The sequence below is a fragment of the Bos grunniens genome, chromosome 16 (assembly GCF_055505025.1).
Source record: "Bos grunniens cultivar Pamir isolate PY7600 chromosome 16, Bosgru_T2T1.0, whole genome shotgun sequence".
NCBI lineage: Eukaryota > Metazoa > Chordata > Mammalia > Artiodactyla > Bovidae > Bos > Bos grunniens.
This window is the reverse complement of record NC_141180.1, coordinates 59,323,078-59,346,423: the sequence shown is the minus strand read 5'-3', so window position 1 is coordinate 59,346,423 and position 23,346 is coordinate 59,323,078. Positions and strand designations below refer to the sequence as shown.

Here is a 23,346-nt window from a genome sequence, read left to right as displayed (position 1 = left end):
CTGTCATGTGTGGGGTGAGAGGCTATGGTGATGGCTCCACCCCCTTGCGTGACTCAGCAGTATTGCCTGGCTTCCATGGCTGCCTGTCTGGCTTTCTCCACAGGCCTTTCCCACCACAATCTCCTCCCTCACATCCCCCAGATCCAGTCTCTCCACAGTCAACAGCAGCCCTCGCCTGGGGTTGCTCCACAATCCCTAAACTCCAGCTCCCAGCCGCTGCACCTTCCAGCGGACCTGCGTCCCTGTCTGGGTAACGTATGGCTGCGGCAAGGACTGTCTGATTCTCATTCCATTTAGGCTGCCACAGGTCAGCTGTTTCACTCTCAGCCTTAAATGTTCCTCCTCTGACTCAGACAGTTGCCCTGATGTGGGGATTGGACCCCTGCTTCAGTTCTTCCCCCAACTGAGGGCAGGTCCAGTCCTCCTAACACTCCTGTTTTGCCCCCTAGTTCCTTCATCCTACCGAGTTTTGGGTGGTTCTATACACTCTTTTCCGCTGGTCAGGTACTCCTGTCTACTCTCAGCTGGTGTTCTGCATGTACTTCTGTGTTTGAAGGTGTATTTCTGATGTTCTGTGGAGAGAGGTGTACTCCACGACCACCTATTCCTCCACCATCTTGTTCTCCTCCGATCTTTGTTTTTTGAATGTTGAGTTTTAAGCCATCTTTTTCACTCTCTTCTTTCACCTTCATCCAGAGGCTGTTTAGTTCCTCTTTATTTTCTGTCATTAGAGTGGTATCATCTGCATATCTGAGGTTGTTGATATTTCTCCCAGCAATCTTGATTCCAGCTTGTGATTCATTCAGCCCAGCATTTCACGTGATGTACTCTGCATATAAGTTAAATAAACAGGGCGCCTATATACAGCCTTGCCGTACTCCTTTCCCAGTTTTGAACCAGTCCGTTTTTCCATGTTTGGTTCTAACTGTTGCTTCTTGACTTGCATACAGGTTTCTCAGGAGGCTGGTAAGGTGACAGCCAAGGCAGAGGCTGGAATGATAGCCGTGAGCCAAAGGGTGCCCACAGTCCCCAGGAAGGGAGGCCTGGCCAGATTCTGAACTGTGGGAGGATATATTGCTGTTGTTTGAAGCCACCCAGTTGGTGGTAATCATATAGCAGCCATGGGAAACTAATACCATATAGATGTGTGTGTTAGAAAAAATTTTCCCTCAGAACTTTGAAGTTACTGTTTCATTTTCTTGTTTTTTTTTTTTTTTTTGCTGGTTAGCGGTCTGGTGCTGCTCTGGTTTCTGGTTCTGTACTCCTTGAAACCTTTCGAGTCGTCTCTTTATCTCTGCTGGTCCACAGCTTGGCAGTGAAGTGCCCTGTGCAGCTTGCTCACTCCTTGTGCTGCACCGTGGCGACTTTGTCTACCCAGTGAGAAATTCACGTTCCTCCCTTCTCTACACATTGTTTGGTTTGTTTGAATTAATATCTTTGATTATTTTTGTCCCTTTTTTTCTGTGTTCCCTTTCTGGAGCTTCTGCTAATTGGTTGTTAGGTCTTCTGGATTGATCCTCTTATTCTCACGTTTTCCCCTCTAATTCTCTCTCTGACACCTTCTGGGGAAGTTCTTTGATTTCTAGCCCTTACGTTGAATTTTAAAAATATATGACTTCATATTTTTTATTTTTGAAGAACTCTTTTTTTGTTGTTTTGTTTTTGTTCTTGGGACCCTGTTATTTCACAAATGCACTGTCTGTTCTCTGTGAGGAATTAATTATAGCCATCTTAAATTTTTCTTTTTCTCTGCCTTGTTTTAATCTCTTTTGAGTTCATTCATGCTGTTTGTCTTGGCCTCATTCAGCAGTTGGAGGCCTTCCTTAGTACATGGTGATCCTCACTGTCCATTCGTATTTAAGAGTAAAGAGGATGGATTGCACATTCCCGGATGAGCCCAGAGTTTACTGGTTGGTGAGCTCAGCTGTGGAAGAGTTAAGAGCGTTGGTTCTTTCATTGGGGAATGTCCAAATATCAGTTTTCTGTAAGACTTTCTTCTGGGAACTTATCTTTTCTAGAGAAGACTCTTAGCAATCTGCTGCCTATGTATGGGTTAAGAACTTACTACTGCCAGTATTCTTGGAACAGGATATAGGAATAGTCTTTGGGGCTCCAGCATTCAGTATGAAGACTTTATTCAGTATAAGCTGTTTGTGTTAACCAATGTTCTGGAGTCCAAGACCTCTCTGATTTAACTATCTTCAGGGAGTAACCTACTGTCTATGTTAGAGTCAGTCACTGCCTCCATAGGCTGGAGAGGGGACCTAGAGGTTTAATAGCTGCTTCTTACACGGACTGTCAGCCAGTCTTCTGTTTTTATCACATGCTTTGCTCCCCACCTCTGCCCGTTTCTTCCAGTTTCTGAGCATGGATCCACTGGTTTTCACTTAAATGTCAATTTATTTTTCTGTTAATTGGTTGCTGCTACTCTATCTAGTTTTCATTCCCCCTCCAAATTAATTGGCTTATTGTGTTTACTCTTATTTTCTCTTCTGTGTTGTTTCCTTGTATGTTTATAACTTTATACCTTTATTTTAATTAAAGTTCTCCATAAAAATTGGAGATAAAATGCATGGCTGATGTTTAATTGGAAGACTTCCTTTTTATCTTGACAGCAAAAAGGTTGATCTTACCATATTAATAGAATTGTTGGTAGTCTTAAGTTGATTATAAGGTATTTCACAAATAGTAAACCTTGAAATTTTGATAATGGACATTTTAAGTGAAGTGAATTAATTAAAAAAAATACTTCCTAAAATTTTAGCCATATAAAGAAGGGATGCCCACAGAAAGCAGGTGTATATACCTCCTTTCTCTGGGTTTTTTTCTTCTTTGGAAACAATCTTTGTGATTATCTCTGTTGTTTTGAAAATCTTTAGATATTTAGATTCATGCTCTGGCACATGTGTGTTTAGCATTATTTCTTAGAAAATAAAGAAGGAAAGAGTGTATGTGTTTTAAAAATTTTGACTAGTCCGATCATTTTTGTTATCTAGTCTGAAAAATAGAATTACTAATTCATTTCTTTATAAGTCACATACTGATTTATAAGTCTGTTTATGCACTATATACATCTACAGTTGACTTATCTCATGTTTTCATATTTACTGTTTTTGTGAGCTACAGCCTAGCTATTTAAACTCTGCTTATTTCATTTAAAACCATGATCTTCTTTAAGGCTTTTGGTACATAGATTGGAGTACTTTTTGATACATTCTAAAGACTGCCATTGATATCATTAGCTGTTCATCAGGACATTTTTCATCCTCTGATCCTGCTGAGTTGGATAATATTATTGCTCTTAGAGTCACCCCTGCCCCCGCCCCAATTATTTCACGTGTAGTCATTATTCTGCAGAAGAGTACTTGGGAACTCGTGTTAGAAAGCCTTCCTTAGGGCAGAAGAGGTATAACTGCTCTTCCAAGATCATTTTTAGGGAAAGAGATTTTGAAATGGTTTTTAAGTATTTTAAAACATGTCACACAGATATATTAAATTACATGTGAGTAATTAATTACTATACTCCTTGGAGGTAAGCTGGGGTACTGCGAAGTAAAGCAAAAAGGTACTTGATGGGCTCATTTCAGAAGAGATAACAGTTAATGTTTATAAATCAAAAAAGCCTTCATTTGTGCTTGGGGCAGTTATTATTCTGAGTATTTTTCATCTCTTAAAAATGAGCTGTTTCTTCAGTTAAATATGTATGGCTTATTTTTGTTTTCTTAATAATTTTGTATCTCTTTCATCATGTTAAGCCAGGTCCTTTGTACAGAGGATGTATTAAAAGTTCCTAATATTGTAAAGCTTATGTGCAGAAATATATCACTTACTGGTGAGTTTGCTACACAGTATTCACTTCTCAGTAATGCCCCTTGTTTTCTCTATTCCCTATCACATTGTGATACAGCAAATCTTATTAAATACGGCAGACTTACTTTATTTTTATTCTTTATTAATTTTTTGTGAGATGGGGCTATGAAAAGGAGCATCATTAGTGAAAGTGAGAAAGCCTAAGAAAGGAGTGATTCTTACCTGAAAAAATAGAAATTTTGGATAAAGTATTGAATATCAAATTCAGTAGATGGAGGTTTGCTTCTTTGAATGAATCAGTCCACCAAATAGTTCATATAGAAACAAGAAGAGAAACCATTTGGAAAATTGATGTAGTATGTGTTCTAGGTAGTACAGATACTTGCTTATGAGATTAGAGTCTTAAATGTTGGAAAAGTTACGGTCACAAAGACCAAGTTTTCAGTGTTGCTGAAACCAGCCTATATTGAGACAGTCTTTGAAAACACTTAGAAGTAAGCATCAGAGAATGATGCCATAATCAGTAGACGTTTTCCCTACTATTAATTCAAGGAAAAGGAGCTAGTGCATCTAGTTTTTACTTCATTGGTTAGGGAAAAATGAATCGCCAATCACTGTACTACTCGAAGGCGGAAAAGCCTAACAGTTTTCCAGTTTTTCACATTCTTTATAATTTTTTTTTCCTCTTTTCTTCCTCCATAGAGGTTGGGATATAGGGTGTTTACTGATAGTTGAAAGTGAAAGTCGCTCAGTTGTGTCCGATTCTTTGCAATGGGGAGCTGGAAAAGGGGATTCTGGGGAAGTTGGGACCAGATTTTTTAGTCTTGTGCCTTTAGTTAAGGAATCTGGACTTTATCCTTTTGGCATTTGGGTGCCAGTTGTAATTTTTCATCAAGTAAGTGATGTGATCATTGTTGATTATTTTTAAGGAAAGGAAGGCTGTAGGATGTAAAACCTGTATTAGAAGACCAATAAGTGGGAGGCTCTTGCAGTAATCAGAGAAGAGGGGAGAACTAAGGTTGTATAAGATGGGGTGGGTCGGGGGTGAATAGAAAAGAGGAAGCAGGCTTGAAAGGCAGTTCGGAGGTTGAGTGAGTCTGGGACTGACAGGATTTAGAAGGATGAAGGAGGGGGAGGGACTGTGAGGGTGACAGCTTGGGAGATTCAGATGGTGAGAGCTTTCACCAAATGGAGACTGTAAAAAGTGGAATGTGTCTGAGAGGTCAAGACTTATGGAGGCAGTGCCTGCTCCAGGTTGTAATTAGAAATGACATGGATGACAAGAAGCAATGATCAGGTTAAAAACATCAACTGTGGGGAGAGGCCCTGGGTTAGTGCAGGAAACATGACACAAAGAAGCAGGCAGCCTGGATAGCCAAGTGTGTGTGTGTGTGTGTGTGTGTGTGTGTGTGTGGGTGTGTGTGGGTGGTATGTGTGCATGTGTGTGTGTGGGCCAATTTTTCTGTCTCTGTAGGGTCCCAGGCACCCGGAGAACAATTAGCCAGTTTACACAGTCGGGGAATGTCAGTAGTATATTTTAGAAATGTTAACACTTTTAGGTTCAAATAAGTAGTTGTCACCTATTTGGAGGGAATTCTTTAATCTAGAATCTATAAATCCCTCTATTGGACCAAATAAATGAAGCCCTGTACCAGCCACATACCAACATACGGCAGGGCACACTGGCTGCTTCCTTGATGTTAACTTTGAGTGAATTTTTTTTTAAACAAAGATTAAATTGTATTTAGGACAGTCTGTTTAAGGAAGCAACAAAAACTTACATTTTGTGTAAGAAAGATTTGTTTTACGCCTTAAGGAAATAGTACCTTCTTATCCTCATTTCAGAACACGTACCCGTCTAGAGTGATCTGTTTTCCCAGTATGTTGAGTAACCCAAGATTTTGGTAATTAGAGTTGCTCATGTTTTTCCATACCTTTAAAGTTGTGATTTTTCCTTTTGCTCCTTTCTTGAAAAGTTGACTGAAATTCAGTCAGATTTCTTGGCATTTAAGTGCCTGTTTCCTTAAAGGTGGCATTGAAGCAAGCGTGATGCAATTTAAATCTGTAAGTCTCTTGAGGAGAATATATTGGCTGCTGTTAGGAGATCATTGACTAACTGTTACTTAGCACTCTTGAGTTACAGACTTTCTGCAAGGTTTTCATCTATTTGAAATTGCCAGTATGTCCATTTTGGCTTTTGTGATAATGAAACTACAATGATAATCTTGTAGTAAGTGCCAGCTAGTTTCTGTTAGAAAGTAGCTTCCCTAGTGATTGCAGGGCGGCAAATTTCCATCAAAATCAAGGGCAGAAGTTACTAGAAGAGATAAGGTATTTACTTTTTTTCTGATTTTGTGATAGGAGCACAAACACAGATATGTGTCAAACACAGAGATAAGTTAGGGAACTCTGTTTCTCGTAAATGGCAGCCATGTAACTTCTTCACAGCTAGATATTTAGTGGTGGGAGTACTTTTGCAATACCTGCTTCTTTGGTGTCTTGGTAACTTAGACCTAGACTCTTAATTGCTGTGTACTTTTAATCGTGCATTCATGCTGGTTCCTAGACCTCTTGAATGCCTACTCCCAAAGGAGAACGCCTTGGGAGTGGAACGGAAGGACTCCTCACACACGTCCCCCAGTGGTCCCCCAGCAGTTTTCAGGCCTCAGGTTTGAAAAGGAGTTGGGGGTGGGGAAGTAGAGAAAGATGCTGTCCTTAAGTTGCCCCTACATTGCAAGGCAACAGTATTTTACTCTCACATAAAAGCTGCTCTAACAGGAATGTGTGGAATGCTAACTTTGTAAATAATTCAGCTTAATGTTTGTTTACTGAAAATGCCTAAATAGATTGGAGCTTAGACAAAAGAGGGACTTGGAGTTTGAAATGAGAATGCACGTGATTGTGCACACTGCTGTTGATGGGAACACTTGAAAGCCAGTTTCTCTTTGTACTCACTTCTTTTAAAATATGCTGTTTAATTTTGATGTAGGAAAAAGAAAATTTGATGTAGGCCGGTTTCTAATGTGAACAGCAGTTGTAATCACAGTGAACTTAGGTTTGGCAGTGTGGTAACGTGGAGCATTGACGTGGGGAAAATACGGGTATAAGTGAAGAATATAATTATGGAGCTGCTGTGGAAATCTTTAGTTACTGTTAAAATAAAAATTAATAATGGTGCCATACATATTCTGGCCCTCTTTGAAAAAATGTTTTATTTGAAGTTGCTGAAGTGGCTGCCTACATAAAATTTTCATCAAGGAGATTGAGGCTTTTTTTTTTATTTAAATGTCCTGCATAAGGTATGTCTTGTAGCATGTGTTTGCACTTATGGTGCATTTTTAAAAATCAAAAGAATATTTTATTGTATCTCGCTAAAACTCATCGTTTCTGTGTTGTCGGCAGTTGAGTATGTGTATGGAGACGGATGGTGTATTATACATAGTGGCAGAGACGCCAGACTCCAGAGCCAGACCAACGGCTTCCAAATACTTGGTCTTCCACTTAGTGAAGAGAGGTTGCTTAGCCTCACCAAACCTCGGGTTTTTTCCTCTGTTTGAGACAGTCATTCTAGGGGTTATCATCACCTCACAGAGATAACTGTGAGGGTCAAGTGAATTAGTATTTGTAAAGTGCTTAGAATTAGAACAATGCTTAGTATCTGGTTAGCGCTATATAAACGTTTGCAACTGCATGTCATTATTAGAATGAGTTTCTTATATTCAGTTCTTATTTTTTTCCTAACGAATAGTCAAAGATGAATCTAAAGTTGAAAGCTATTTTGAAGGGAAACTGTTGTTACTTCTGCTGAATTACAAGGTAGTCCAAAAATTATCCAATAATTGAATAAAAATTGTGTTTGCAAAATTGTCTCTCATTTTGCACTTCCCTGGAGGCTCAGTGGTAAAGAACCCACCTGGCAGTGCAGGGGACACGGGTTCGTTCCCTGGGTCTGGAAGATCACCTGGAGAAGGCAATGGCAACCCACTCCAGTACTGACTGAGAGATCCCATGGACAGAGGAGCCTGGTGGGCTGCAGTCCTCGGGGTTGCAAAGAGTCAGACACGACTTAAACAACAAAGCAACGACACCTCTCGTTTTAGGTGTATCTGGTTTACTAACGCGTAATTCTTAACAAAATAATAAAGCTAGATTTGAGGACCTAGAAATGTGTCCACTTTTTCTTACTCCTCACTTCAAGCTGTGGTTGAAATGTGTTACTTAAAAGATTTTTTTTACCAGGGAGACTTTGATTTCTAAGTGTGTGCTTTCCTACTATTTGAGCATTCTCATCATTGTGAGCAAAGCACAGAGCATCATTAGAATATCACAGATGTCCTGATTTGGGAGTTGTGTGTGTACATGACGACTCAAGGCATTTCTAGGTAGGAATTGTGGTAGCGGGGCTGGGAGGGGTCGTCTTATTGTTTGTGCCAGGTACTATGGAAGGTGTTTCTCTGTAATTATCACTTTAAGAAATACCAGAACTTCCATTTTAGAGAAACCCAAAATGAGGTTAAATGACCTGCCCCAGGTCCCACTGATAATAATGGACAGACTCTGGATCAAAACCCAGGCTATGTTGCTTCAGAACCATCTTTTAGCCGTCAGTGCCTGTGTGCTTAGAGTAGTGAGGTACTTTTTTAGAAGCAGAGCAGAAGACTGTCTCCGTCCTCTCACCTAGATAAGCTGGAAAGAAGGGGGCTGCCTGGCGAGCCACAGTGTCACCTGCCCAGACTGGCGAGCCACAGTGTCACCTGCCCAGACTGGGCCAGGCGGTGAGCCAAGCAGCCTGCTCAGTTCTCCCGAGTCTCAGCTCCCCTTCGCTGGTTGCATGGTAGCACTTGGAAATAACTCATTTTAAAATCTTATTCCTCAAAACTGCTAAGAAGGAAGCAAGATAAAATATTATCATAGTGAAACACTTCAGAATAATGAAATCCATTAAACTCATTTGGCAAATTCTTTAGGGAATTCCCTCATCATCCAGGGCTTAAGACGCTGCGCTTTTACTGCAGTGGGCCTGGGTTCACTGAGGAAACTGAGATCTAGCTAGCCATGCACTGTGGCCAAAGAAGAGAAAATTCTTTGAGTTTACTGTTGGAATTGACTTCCATTCATTTATCAGGGAATTTTGTAAAGTTATTGGATATCATTTAATTGTTTGCCTAATAGAAATTTTAGAATCCTTTTTTTTTCCCTCAGTTATTTTATAGAAGATTTTTAAATGGAAAAAAGTATGAAGGACCACTATTTCTCTCACCTAGTTGCTAAAATTGTTAGCAGTTGTCCATGTGTTTATTTTATATAGCTGTCTGCCTATTCTCTCTCCATCTGGTTTTTGTTTGTTTGGGGTGACTACTTGAAGGTACTGTCTATACTGTCTCAGAGACTCTTTTTTTAAGAAAGAGCTTTATTGAGATATGATTCACATACTGCAAAATTCAAAGAATGCTTTTGAAACTTTGAGACCCAAAATCTAGTCAGGGTTCATGCCTTACATTTGGTTGTGTTAATCTTGTTTCCTCCCTCTTCTTCCTGACCAGTCCTCCTCATCCCACGCGTGCCCCCTCCCCCTTTAAGGAGACCCTATACAGAGAGAAACCAGTTGTCTTGAAGGTGAATCCAGATTCTGAATTCGTCTGGTGATTTTGTCATAATGTCTTCTACTAACTTGTTCCTCTGTGTCCTTTTTATGTAACCCTGAAGTTAGGGCTAAAGGTTAGGGTTTAGGGTGGACTCTTGGCCTATTTCTGGAGAAGGCAATGGCACCCAACGCCAGTACTCTTGCCTGGAAAATCCCATGGGTGGAGGAGCCTGGTAGGCTGCAGTCTGTGGGGTTGCTTAGAGTCAGACACGACTGAGTGACTTCACTTTCACTTTTCACTTTCATGCATTGGGAGAAGGAAGTGGCAACCCACTCCGCTGTTCTTGCCTGGAGAATCCCAGGGATGGGGGAGCCTGGTGGGTTGCAGTCTATGGGGTCGCACAGAGTCAGACACGACTGAAGTGACTTAGCAGTAGCAGCAGCAGCTCAGCCTGTTTCATAGGTGTGAGACTTAAATGCTCTGTACTTCATGTTGCATCACATCTCATATTAGTGATGGTGGTTTTTCATTTGGTTACAGTGGTAATGAATAGTCCCTTATTAAGGGTGCATGTCCCTCCTACAGTTATAAAGTCATTTCTGGGGTGTGTACTTTGAAAGGAGCTAGTATCTAGTTTACCTTTGCCTGTATATCTTTGCCTTTTAGCGTCAGTTGATTATTCTTGCCTAAAACAGTTAGTGTCATTTATAGAATGATGACTTTCTCCTTTAGTTTTTGTTTGTTTTTCTAGGACTGAATTTAAGTTCCTGAAGGTGGGGGCTAAGATTCCTTTCCCTTTAATTATTGCTTTTTGGAGTGAGAAGTTGGTTTAACAGTCATCTCCAGTTGTGGCGAGTGAACCTTCTTTCCCTCCCCTTTTGCGTTTTTTTTTTTTTTTTTTAATATCATGGACACAGGAGTTATTATTGTTCAGTCCTTTACAATCATTGTGCTTTTTGACACTTAAATTCACAAATGAGGTAATGGGAACCAGTGCATACTAACCCTCATGGCCTTATGACATGACCTCATTTTTCTTTGAGTGCTTTCTTGCTTTCTGGGACAGCAAGATGTCCCAGACTGAACCTTGAACTTCCTGTATCCCAGATTTGGAATCACCTATTTGTACAGGGAACTCTAGTGAGACAATACATTTATTTTTAAATCTTTTCTTGACTTCAGTAGATTGATATTACGCATATTATCTACCAGATAAAACTTCATTTCATTTGTATAGCTTTTCATGGTCTTACAAAGAACTTAAAAAATTTTTTTTTTAAATTTTTTGTTTGTTGATACCTTGTCTCATTAACTGCAGTGCTGGACTAGCAAGAATTCTCTGCATTCAGTTGCTGCAAGGGCCTTGATGGTTGCTCTTCTTCAACAAGTTAAAGAGAAGAATGGAGGGAGAATCATCATGTATTACATTTAAAAGACTGACAAGGAGTCTATTTGGTGGTAAAAGCAGCCATGTTTTTATAATCAGTGACCCATATGGCTGGCTGTGCATGTAATATGTGAGAGAGGGGGTATTTATTATCATCCTTCACATTTCAGAAGAGAGAACTGTCAGGTCACGTACTGTTTTAGCCCATTCAGACTGCTACACCAGGTTATCACAGACTGGGTGGCTTAAAAACAACAGACATTCATTTCTCACTGTGCTGGGGGCTGGGAGTCCAAGATCGGCACCGGGAGATTTGGTGTCTGGAGAGGACATGGTTCCTTTATCATTAGAGGTGCCTTCTTGCTCTGTTCTCACACGGAAGAGAGGCTTGCGTGTGAGAGGCTTATGTATGTTTGTGTCATTGAAGATTTTAACAGTTTGTGATACTAAAACATTGGTATCTATTTTCTAGATAAATTCACAGGTCTGCTCATTTGTTATAAATCTGAATTCTCATTGATGTGTACTGTGTAATGTAGCAGATAAAAAAATAATGATGTACTTTAAGAGACTGGTGGAGTATATTCTGAATATCTCACATTCCTAATTAAGTATGAAAATGAATAGAGGACTTGTGTCAAAGACTCCTTGAGATGTTACTTTTGTCCTTTTAGGCAGTTTTGTCTACTTATTAGCAGTCCTTCAGAGATTATAAACAATGAAGAAAATTGGAGTTTCAGGAATGTTTCCTAAAATTTAATTCTGTGGAGCTGAATGGATGCAAGTTAGAATAGAAGAAACCAGAGTCTTCATTGAGCAAGGACATAAGGCAATGGCACCCCACTCCAGTACTCTTGCCTGGAAAATCCCATGGACGGAGGAGCCTGGTAGGCTGCAGTCCATGAGGTCGCTAAGAGTCGGACACGACTGAACGACTTCACTTACACTTTTCACTTTCATGCACTGGAGAAGGAAATGGCAACCCACTCCAGTGTTCTTGCCTGAAGAATCCCAGGGATGGGGGAGCCTGGTGGGCTGCCGTCTATGGGGTCAGACAGAGTCGGACACGACTGAAGTGACTTAGCAGCAAGTGTTAATTAAGTCCATAGTTAAGTCAAGGGCAGAAAATGGAATTAAAAAATAAACAAAAGACAGTATGTGGATGAAAAAATGCATCGAAGAAGCGTGTTTTCCAGGAGTATGAGGCCTGAATTCTTGGAAAGCCAGGCAGAATTTGTTTTTCTTAGAGAGCTCTGTACATTTAATATATGCTTAGGCTATAATTAAAGGTGATGTGGTTTCAGCATCTTGATCTTTTTTCACCTAGGATATACTACTAAATGCTTTTTTCTAGTTTACTAGGATCTTAGAAATTATCCATCTGAATTTGTAATCTATAAGAGAATCTGGATGGAGAAGGCAATGGCACCCCACTCCAGTACTCTAGCCTGGAAAATCCCATGGACAGAGGAGCCTGGTAGGCTGCAGTCTGTGGGGTCGCTAAGAGTCGGGCACGACTGAGCGACTTCACTTTCACTTTTCACTTTCATGCATTGGAGAAGGAAATGGCAACCCACTCTAGTGTTCTTGCCTGGAGAATCCCAGGGATGGCAGAGCCTGGTGGGCTGCCGTCTATGGGGTCACACAGAGTCGGACACGACTGAAGTGACTTAGCAGTAGCAGCAGCAGACAATCTGGAAATTAAACAAAAAGTTAACAAAAATGAAGCTCAAGTGGACTTGTTCCCAGAATACCATCATAGTAAGACAGTTAAAAGAACTAAAAAAAAAAAAAAAAAAGACCTGTGAAGGAAGGAGAAGGCAGAAATTGATCAAGACAGTTGTTCAGTTGATTAGTTGTGTCCAACTGTGAACCTGTGGACTGCAGCACACCAGGCTTCCCTGTCCTTCCCTATCTCTCGGAATTTGCTCAAACTCATGTCTGTTGAGTCGGTGATGCCATACAACCATCTCATCCTCTGTTGTCCCCTTCTCCTGCCCTCAATCTTTCCCAGCATCAGGGTCTTTTCCAGTGAGTTGGTTCTTCACATCAGGTGGCCAAAGGCTTGGAGCTTCAGCTTCAGCATCAGTGCTTCCAGTGAATATTCAGGATTGATTTCCTTTAGGATTCACTGGTTTGTTCTTGCTGTCCAAGGGACTCTGAAGAGTCTTCCAGCGCCACAGTTTGAAAACATCAATTCTATGGTGCTCAGCCTTGTTTATGGTCCAGCTCTCACATCCGTACATGACTACTGGAAAAACATAGCTTTCACTAGATGTTATTTTGTTGGCAAAGTGATGTCTCTGCTTTTTAATGCACTGTCTAGGTTTGTCATAGCTTTTCTTCCAGGGAGCAAGCTTCTTTTAATTTCATGGCTGCAGTCACCATCTGCAGTGATTTTGGAGCCCAAGAAAATAAAATCTGCCACTGTTTATACTTTTTCCCTATCTATTTGCCATGAAGTGATGGGACCAGATGCCATTTTCTTGGTTTTTGAATGTTAGTTTTAAGCCAGCTTTTTCACTCTCTCTTTCACTTTCATCAGGAGGCTCTTTAGTTGCTCTTCACTTGGGAATTGCTTATTAAGAATTCTTTGAGAATTAAAGAAAAGTTTGCTTAGACATGGGATCTTCCATATAATCTTGAATCAGTAGGTTCTTCATTGAAATTCTCTTATATTCAAGATTGAAAATATTCAATTCTTATGATTCAACTTTCAGTTCTTTGGTGGGATGTCACAGTGTCTTACACAGTTAGAAAATCATTGATGTTCTTACTCAAATTCTAAAGATTTGGGGCTATATTTTACTTCTGTTGATTTCTACCAGAATACATTTTTTTAATATGAAGGGGTTTTTCGTATGCTCTTAATTTCACAGGCAGAACTTTAAGATAGGATCTGTCATCACCACTACCACATCTCAATGCAGGAGGCTGCAAATAAGAGTTTATTTGTTGGATTTTAAGAACTACAATTTGAGGGAGGCAGATTTGGATAATCCTGGAAGAGAAAGAGACAGGGACTTAACAAAAGTCACCCGCCGAGAATTGTGATCGACTGACTCAAGTCAGGGATTTGTCCTTCAGGAATCATGAGTTGTTTCAGGGTAGGAGGTCCAACAAGTAGATAAGACTGCTGTCATGAGTTTCTGGCAAGTGTCCTGAATGGCTTCTTCCGATCAGAAGGTCAGATTCCATCCAGGCAGAGGTATACATGAGTCATACTTCTCTAATGGCTTCTTGGCTCCGTTTTAGAGGGCTCTCTTAGCACACTACTGATTCCATTTTGATTGTCTTTCACACATGTAGGGGAGATTTACTAACTACAGTTGTAAATCGCATAAAAAAAATTGCAGCAGCAAAGGTATTAAGATGAATTTAGCCAGTGGTGTGAACCTGTTTTAGTTTAGGTGAAAATAAATTAAAATGAAAACATAACGGTCTTCTTAGGGGAAGCAATGAAATCAGCTGTTGCTTTTAAATATAGATATGATTATCATGTTTATTTTTTTAGGATTTGACTTAATTTTTCCCCCTTCAAAACTGAAATGAGTTCAGGTTCTTAATTATTTGGTATTAGACTAAAGAATCATTCCAAAGTTCTGTTTTCCGTTTTCCTTTTCAGTAGCTGCCAGTGTCTGTGTTTGATCCTTGAAATGGAAGCTGATTAACATTTTGAAGGGTTGTCTTCATCTTCAAAATCAACACTGACTGTTTCTGTGTGATCTTGATTAAATGTTTGCACAGAGCCAGGCCAGTGAGGGTGGGGCCTATTTTGTTTCCATGTGTCATATGGTTTTCATTAAGTTTTTGCATTTAAGTCAGTTTTATTTTTCAGTTGATGTAGGCACAGAGAGTTGTCCTGTAGGTTGCTTTAGGTCATTGAGTCATTGTTGCCTTGCAGTAAATCTGACAGACTTCATAAGCTGGTAAATTTTGATCAGTCAACACAACTTCTGTATACAGTTTGGAGCCTTGTCTCTTAACATTATATTTATATCAAGGTGAAGAATGGGAAGTATATTTAGTTTCTTTCCAATCTTAGACCTCTATCTAAACTTTCTCATTTGTAGTGTTGTTGTAGTCAGCAGTAAACTAGTAATTCAAATCCAGAACTCTCTGGGTTTTTTATTCCTATTGTAATTGTAATACATCAGTTTGCCATTGCTTCTGTTTTAGAAACAAAACAAAAACTTTTAATTCTCATGATGTCTCAAAAGTTAATGAAATCTCTCTAGGGATTGGACTTCCCTGGTGGCTCAGTGGTAAAGAATCTGCTTGCTGATGCAGGAGATGAAAGTTCGATCCCTGGATCAGGAAGATCCTTTGGAGAAGGAAATGGCAACCCACTCCAGTACTCTTGTCTCTGGGAAATCCCATGGACAGAGGAGCCTGATGAGCTATAGTCCATGGGGGTCACACAGAGTCAGACACGACTCAGTGATTGAACAACAACAGTATCTAGCGATCACCTTAGGCAAATTTTACCAATGAATGACACATTTGGAATTTGCCTCACACTTTTTCTCTTTCTCTTAATCTCTGATCCATCTTTTCTTTGTGGGTGCTCCATTTTTTAAAGGAAGTTTTATACTTAATGGAAAGCCATCTTTATGGAAAAGATTCAGTAAGTTGCAATTATGTATATCTGTTGTGTGAGATAATTTGCCCAACTTCTGACTTTGATAGAAATTAACTTAAAGTGTGCTTCAGTTCTCAGTGTATTTTAGTACTCATTCTACTGTGTAATTTTTAGGTTATAACAGATGATTTAGTAGTATATTGTGTTCATGTGTGGTGTTGGAGAAGACTCTTGAGAGTCCCTTATGCAAAGAGATCCAACCAGTCCATCCTAAAGGAAATCAGTCCTGAATGTTCATTGGAAGGACTGATGTTGAAGCTGAAACTCCAGTACTTTGGCCACCTGATGCGAAGAGCTGACTCATTTCAAAAGACCCTGATGCTGGGAAAGACTGAAGGCAGGAGGAGAAGGGGATGACAGAGGATGAGATGGTTGGTTCCTTTTCTCCTTTGTCTTTCGCTTCTCTTCTTTTCACAGCTATTTGTAAGACCTCCTCAGACAACCGTTTTGCCTTTTTGCATTTCTTTTTCTTGGCTGTGGTGTTGATCACTGCCTCCTGTACAGTGTCACGAACCTCCCATAGTTCTTCAGGCACTCTGTCAGATCTAATCCCTTGAATCTTTTTGTCACTTCCACTGTATAATCGTAAGGGATTTGATTTAGGTCATACCTGAATGGTCGAGTGGTTTTCCCTACTTTTCAATTGAAGTCTGAATTTTGCAATAAGGAATTCATGATCTGAGCCACAATCAGCTCTTCGTCTTATATTTGCTGACTGTATAGAGCTTCTCCATCTTCAGTTGCAAGGAATGTAATCAGTCTGATTTTGGTATTGACCACCTGGTAATGTCCATGTGTAGACACTGTGTTTTTGGAAGAGGGTGTTTGCTATGACCGGTGTGCTCTCTTGGCAAAATTCTATTAACCTTTGCCCTGCTTCATTCTGTATTCCAAAGCCAAATTTGCCTGTTACTCCAGGTATCTCTTGATGTCCTACTTTTGCATTCCAGTCCCCTATGATGAAAAGGACATCTTTTTTTGATGTTAGTTCTAGAAGGTCTTGTAAGTCATCATAGAACTGTTCAACTTCAGCTTCTTTGGCATTAGTGGTTGGGGTATATGTTCAACTTCAGCTTCTTCAGCATTAGTGGTTGGGGCATAGACTTGGATTACTGTGATACTGAATGGTTTGCCTTGGAAATGAACAGAAATCATTCTGTTGTTTTTGAGATGGCACCCATGTGCTGCTCAGCTGGTTGAGAATCCACCTGCAATGCTCGAGACCTGGGTTTGATCCCTGCATTGCGAAGATCCTCTGGTGAAGGAAACAGCTACCCACTCCAGTATTCTGGCCTGGAGAATTCCATGGACTGTATAGTACATGGGGTCACAAAGAGTTGGACATGACTGAGCAACTTTCATCATCTTCCATAGTGCCCCGTGTAAGTGGTGCTGGGAAAACTGGACAGCTCGGTTGAAAAGAATGAAATTAAAACACTTCCTAATGCCATACACAAAGATAAACTCAAAATGGATTAAAGACCTAAGTGTAAGACCGGAAACTATAAAACAGAGGAAAACATAGGCAGCATCCTCGATGACATAAATCAAAGCAAGATCTTCTGTGACCCTTCTCCTAGAATAATGGAAATAAAAACAAAAATAAACAAGTGGGATGTAATTAAACTTGAAGGCTTTTGCACAGCCAAAGAAATTACAAACAAGGTGAAAAGGAAACCCTCAGAATGGGAGGAAGTAATAGCAAGGGAACCAACTGACAGAGAAGTAATTTACAAAATATACAAGCAGCTCATACAACTCAATACTGGAAAAACAAACTGCCCCATCAAAAAGTGGGAAAAAAGACCTGAACAGACATTTCTCCAAAGAAGACATACAAGTGGCTAACAAACACATGAAAAGATGCTCAACATCACTTATGAGAGAAATGCAAATTAAAACTACAGTGAGATAGCACCACACATCAGTCAGAATGACCACCATCAAAAAGTCTACAAACAATAAATTCTGGAGAGGGTGCGGGGGAAAAGGGAACCCTCTTGTGTTGCTGGTAAAAGTCAAATGCTGGAGAGGGTGTGGAGAAAAGGGAACCTTCTTGCATAGCTGGTGGGAATGTAAATTGATACTCCCACTATTTTGGTAAAGCATACGAAACTCCATGATCAGGGGATGGGGTGGGCTTCAGGCCATGGGGTCACAAAGAGTTGGACACGACTTAGTGACTGAACAACAGCAGCACCCCCGGGGGTTTTGGCTTCCTTGAGGTCACTGTTCCAGGCTTTCCTCGCTGCCTGACTGTAGGCACTGTGCTGGAGTCTCCCAGACTGTTTGTCCAGTTATCTTTTTCTAATATTTTCCATGACTTTTTTCTTTCTGCTCTATTTTCTGCATGATTTCCTTAGCTTTGTCTTCTCACCTTTACACTTTTTTTTTTCAGCCATCATGCTTCTATTTCTAAGCTTTTTGTTAGTGTCTTAATGTTTCTTTTTTAAAATAGCAACTGTTCTTATTTTGTAGTTACAATATAATCTCCTAACTCTTCAGGGATATTAATGGTATTTTCCCTTAAGTTGTTTTTTTTATTTGAATACTTTCTTTTTCTTAGAAGTTGCTTTTTAAATGTTTGTTTATATTATTCTTCCTCTTCTTTTTGATAAATCTTATTTGTTCATGATTAGAACAAATACTCCTAGAAAAGTTGATTGGATGCTCTGAATATGTGGAGTTTGTTCACATGACATGTGAGCTTTAATGTAGCCTTCTCTTAGTGTGTTATTTAGTAGTCACTGGTTAGATTTTCTATGGAGTGTTCCTGATCTCCTCCCTGGAGTAAAAAGCTCTGGCTGCCAGCATTTTGGGAGTCCACCATGGGACTGGCGGGACTCCTTATTGGAGGTGACGTGTATGTGCTTGTGTGGAACTGAATCCCCTGGTTTTGGTACCGCCCCATGCTTTCATCTGGGCTAGCCCATTACCCCTCCAGAGGTTAAACCTCTAGTCTTCCGCCAGGGGAGTGGGGAGGGGAATCCAGGGGAAACAATCTGATTGTTTCTCAATCTAACTTTCACCCAGTTCTCTTTATCTTGATTCCTTGTTTCTCAATCTAACTTTCACCCAGTTCTCTTTATCTTGATTCCTCCGTTCTATCCTTACTTGCAAAAGTACCAGAACTGCCCATTCCTAGGTTTTGTTTTTTTTCCCCTGAAAAGTCTGCAGGGTGAGTTGGATTAGTTGTCAGACTGACAGTTGGAGTTGCAGGATTCACCTTCCTTGGCTTTGCCAAGACATGATCCATCTGCTTCTACCTTCTAAAATCGTGTTGCTGTTTTCTCTTTGGATCTTGTCCTCATGGATTGAGCTTCCCAGGTGGCACAGTGGTACAAAATCCACCTGCTAATGCAGGAGACGCAGGTTTGATCCCTGGGTCAGGAAGATCCCCTGGAGAAGGAAATGGCAACCCACTCCAGTACTCTTGCCTCTGGGAAATCCCATGGACAGAGGAGCCTGGCGGGTTACGCTCCATGGGATCGCAGAGTGTCCAACGGGCCGGAGAATTCCATGGACTATATATAGTCCATGGAGTCACAAAGGGTCAGATATGACTGCGTGACTTTCACTTTGCTAGTGACTAAACTTGAGTAATTAACTTGGCAGAGGTGTTACAGTTAATGGTTCAAAGTGGATCTCTGTTCATTGCGAACAGCTCTGGCTTATTTAAGTAAGGTGAGATTGGCAGAGAAAACTTTAGCTGACTCAGGGAAAATGGCCTTTTATTCAGTTAGGTAACTGAATCTCACAGAAGCAGAAGTTTAGGAATGTGGGTGTGGTCCTGTAGAGATGAGGAATGGAGGCCTGTTGGCGTCCTCCAGGAGCAGCGTTATAAACTGCCTTTCTGCTTTGTCGCCCTCTGTCAGTGGCGGCACAGAAAGCATTGGAACTGTTGGGTTTTTAACCAACACAGATGTCTCTTGTTTCTTCATGCTGGTTAAATTATAGTACAAAGTGTACTGTTTGATTCACTAAGTCAGTTCTGAAAACTTTTTCACATTTATATGCTCTCCAGTCTTCGGGGTCTATTTAGGAAAAAGCTTTGACGAATAAGCCAAAAGGACATTTTTTCCTGTTTGTGATAGCATCCTTTTTTTAAAAAAAAAAAATGGTATTATTGTTTCAGGGCTATATTTTTTTAAATTAAAAAAAAAATGGCTTCAGAATTAGATAAGTAATCTCTTAACCCTGTAAGTGTTTTTAACATCTTTTCTCCTAATAATTGCTTTTTATAGGTTAATAGGCTCCCATAAAGTAACTGTTTTCTCTAACCAAATGGGTTCTTATATATTTAGATATTTCCCCCACATTGTGTATTTCTGTGCATGGAGTAAGTAGAAAAGCACAGACTGTTAGCTCCATGAAGACAGGGACTTTGTTTTGTTCATCTCTCTTTCTCACACTCGGGACAGTGTTTGATAGGCAGTTCTCAGTGAATATTTGTGGAATGAAGAAACTAGTTCAGCCTCCTGCACTACTTAATTAATGCCACAAGGTGGTACTGTTGTACCATGAAATAAAAGGCTGTAATTCTCAGACTCTCTTGCATGGTTTTATATAAATCCTATGAATAAACAAAATGAATTGACTACCATTATGTTTATTGCCTGGTTCGGTTATTTACGGTTTTAGCGTGTGACTAGTCTTTTGAGTCCATGATTTGGGGAGGCAGTGAGAGCATAACTTATATAACATTTGGTCCAGATTTTTATCAAATTTTAAATGTGAGAGCATCTATAAACACCTAGCACAGTATCAGGTTAGTTTCATTTTTCACTCTTTCAATTAATTTTGGATTAAAATACCATGTTAAAAATTTCTCTGTGTGTTAAAATAATTTGCCAAATGTTTTCTAATAGGTTATCACTGAATGTGAAATATTTTGTAAGTCTGTTTTGATTGTCAGAAGATTTAAAAAAGTGATCCCAAACCTAGATTTTACTATATCACCACAAACAATGCACCCCCCCCACCCACCCCCCCTACACTGCAGATAAAATATATAATTCTGCCTCCATGGTTCTTGCATGATCAGATCAGATCAGTCGCTCAGTCGTGTCCAACTCTTTGCGACCCCATGAATCGCAGCACGCCAGGCCTCCCTGTCCATCACCAACTCCCGGAGTTCATTCAAACTCACGTCCATCGAGTCAGTAATGCCATCCAGCCATCTCATCCTCTGTCGTCCCCTTCTCCTTTTGCCCCCAGTCCCTCCCAGCATCAGAGTCTTTTCCAATGAGTCAACTCTTCGCATGAGGTGGCCAAAGTACTGGAGTTTCAGCTTTAGCATCGTTCCTTCCAAAGAAATCCCAGGGCTGATCTCCCTTAGAATGGACTGGTTGGATCTCCTTGCAGTCCAAGGGACTCTCAAGAGTCTTCTCCAACACCACAGTTCAAAAGCATCAATTCTTCGGTGCTCAGCTTTCTTCACAGTCCAACTCTTGCATCCATACATGACCACAGGAAAAACCATAGCCTTGACTAGACGGACCTTTGTTGGCAAAGTAATGTCTCTGCTTTTGAATATGCTGTCTAGGTTGGTCATAACTTTCCTTCCAAGGAGTAAGCGTCTTTTAATTTCATGGCTGCAGTCACCATCTGTAGTGATTTTGGAGCCCAGAAAAAAGTCTGACACTGTTTCCACTCTTTCCCCATCTATTTCCCATGAAGTGATAGGACCGGATGCCATGATCTTCGTTTTCTGAATGTTGAGCTTTAAGCCAACTTTTTCACTCTCCACTTTCACCTTCATCAAGAGGCTTTTGAGTTCCTCTTCACTTTCTGCCATAAGGGTGGTGTCATCTGCATATCTGAGGTTATCGATATTTCTCCCGGCAGTCTTGATTCCAGCTTGTGTATCTTCCAGTCCAGCTTTTCTCATGATGTACTCTGCATATAAGTTAAATAAGCAGGGTGACAATATACAGCCTTGACGTACTCCTTTTCCTATTTGGAACCAGTGTGTTGTTCCATGTCCAGTTCTAACTGTTGCTTCCTGACCTGCATACAAATTTCTCAAGAGGCAGATCAGGTGGTCTGGTATTCCCATCTCTTTCAGAATTTTCCACAGTTTCTTGTGATCCACACAGTCAAAGGCTTTGGCATAGTCAAGAAAGATGTTTTTCTGGAGCTCTCTTGCTTTTTCGATGATCCAGCGGCTGTTGGCAATTTGATCTCTGGTTCCTCTGCTTTTTCTAAAACCAGCTTGAACATCTTGTATGAGGCTCACATTTTTTAACACAGTACTACATATTTGTGTGTATATGATCGTAATGCATACAGTTAATCTATCGTTTGTCTTGGTTTTACTCCTATTATAAAACAAAGTGTTGACAGGTTTGTTTTGTAGCCTAGAATTTTAAAATTTCCTTATGGTGAAATTGACTTTTGAATATTTTGATCATGTACTTTCCCTTAGACTGAAGCGAAATCAGAAGAGGGCCCAGGATGGACGATCTTGCGTGATGATTTCATGATGGGAGCGTCCATGAAAGACTGGGACAAAGAAAGCGATGGACCAGACGGCAGCAGACTGGGGTGTGGAAGTGACTCTGACACATAATGCTGTATAAGAAACACAGTTTACATTTTGTTTTTCCTGGAAAAATAGTTCATACTCTGAAGGTTGGGAAATTATAAAGGTTGCATTTGTAAGAAAGCCAAAAGACTTTCATTATTACCAACTTTGGTGTTTCCTTTTTTCATGTAAACTTTGTTAAAATTACATTTCAAACCTTATATGATTTTAAGCATTGTTCCTTAGAACATTTGTAAAAAGAAATATTTCTACTTGAGAGGTGCATTTTGCTAGGTTCACTATAGGTTTACATATTGCTCTTGGATATTGGTATTTCAGCTATCACCGGTGTTTGTGGAAATGCAACATCAATTTATAATTAAAATGAACTCCTTGATGTTAGTGTTTTTAAGCCTCTAACTTACAGACCTGAATATGTATATTTTTTGTGGGAAAGGGTGGGTGGTGGTTTTGGTGAGGTATTGAGAAAACCTATGTATTAATAACAAAATTTTTAAATCATAGCATTTCTGATTTGGGGTAATGATTTTATTTATAGATACTCTGGCAAATAATGATTTAAGAAGTATAAAATTTCTACTTATATGTTGCCTTTTATATGCTAAGTAATGTATATAAATAATGACTTAGATTTATTTTAAATGTTTATTTTTGTATGAGAGATTTACTGAGGTGGAAATTCTCATATTTAACTTACACAGTGAGGCATAATTTCTTAGGAAGCATATTTGACATGTTCTAGTTTCTCTTATTTTCCCTATTTTTGAGTTTTCCCCCCTATATTTGAGTTAGCTTAAATACTCTTTTATGGACGGACTGACCAGTGAAATGGTAGACAATAGATGCGTAGGTGTGTGCTTAGTCACTTCAGCCGTGTCTGACTCTTTGCGGCCCTATGGACTGTAGCCCACCATGTTCCTCTGTGCATGGCATTCTCCAGGCAAGAATACTGGAGTGGGTTGCCATGCCCTCCTCCAGGGGATCTTTCCCGCCCAGGGATCGAACCAGCATCTTCTGCGGCTCCTGACTTGCAGGCAGGTTCTTTACCACTGAGCTAGCAGGGAAGCCCAGACAACAGATAGTCTGCATCAGAAAGCTGCATCTGAGTTGACGCTTGATTCCTTATAGTTGCCTTAAAGATTACTAAATTGGGTGACTTTTAAAGTCTAGATGTTAAACAGAAAGAGATAAGAAAGCAGGACTATTTAAATACCATTCTAAAATTTCTGTGACACTGGGCCTAAGCTGCAAAGTTTGTAGGGGAATTATTTAATAAAAGTGATCTGTTCTTTTTTATAAAAGAGTTCATCTCTTTCGCCATCTTTCCATAATAAAAATAGTTGCCTCCCACTACCCAGTTGCACTTGTTTGCGTG

General features: G+C 40.0%; 1 protein-coding gene across 2 annotated transcripts in view; it reads left to right on the top strand.

The window, feature by feature from the left end:
* RRP15 (ribosomal RNA processing 15 homolog) overlaps positions 1-23,324 on the top strand; it is a 54,516-nt gene extending 31,192 nt beyond the window's left edge. Inside the window, exons 5-6 of one of the 2 annotated variants that reach the window (XM_086342768.1) lie at positions 15,539-15,795; positions 21,852-23,324. In XM_086342768.1, coding sequence (XP_086198894.1) covers positions 15,539-15,781 — 243 coding nt within the window. In that variant the 3' untranslated portion in view covers positions 15,782-15,795; positions 21,852-23,324. The remainder of the gene's footprint in view (positions 1-15,538; positions 15,796-21,851) is intronic. The other variant, XM_086342769.1, reaches the window with a different exon arrangement.
* Positions 23,325-23,346: the final 22 nt, after the last annotated feature.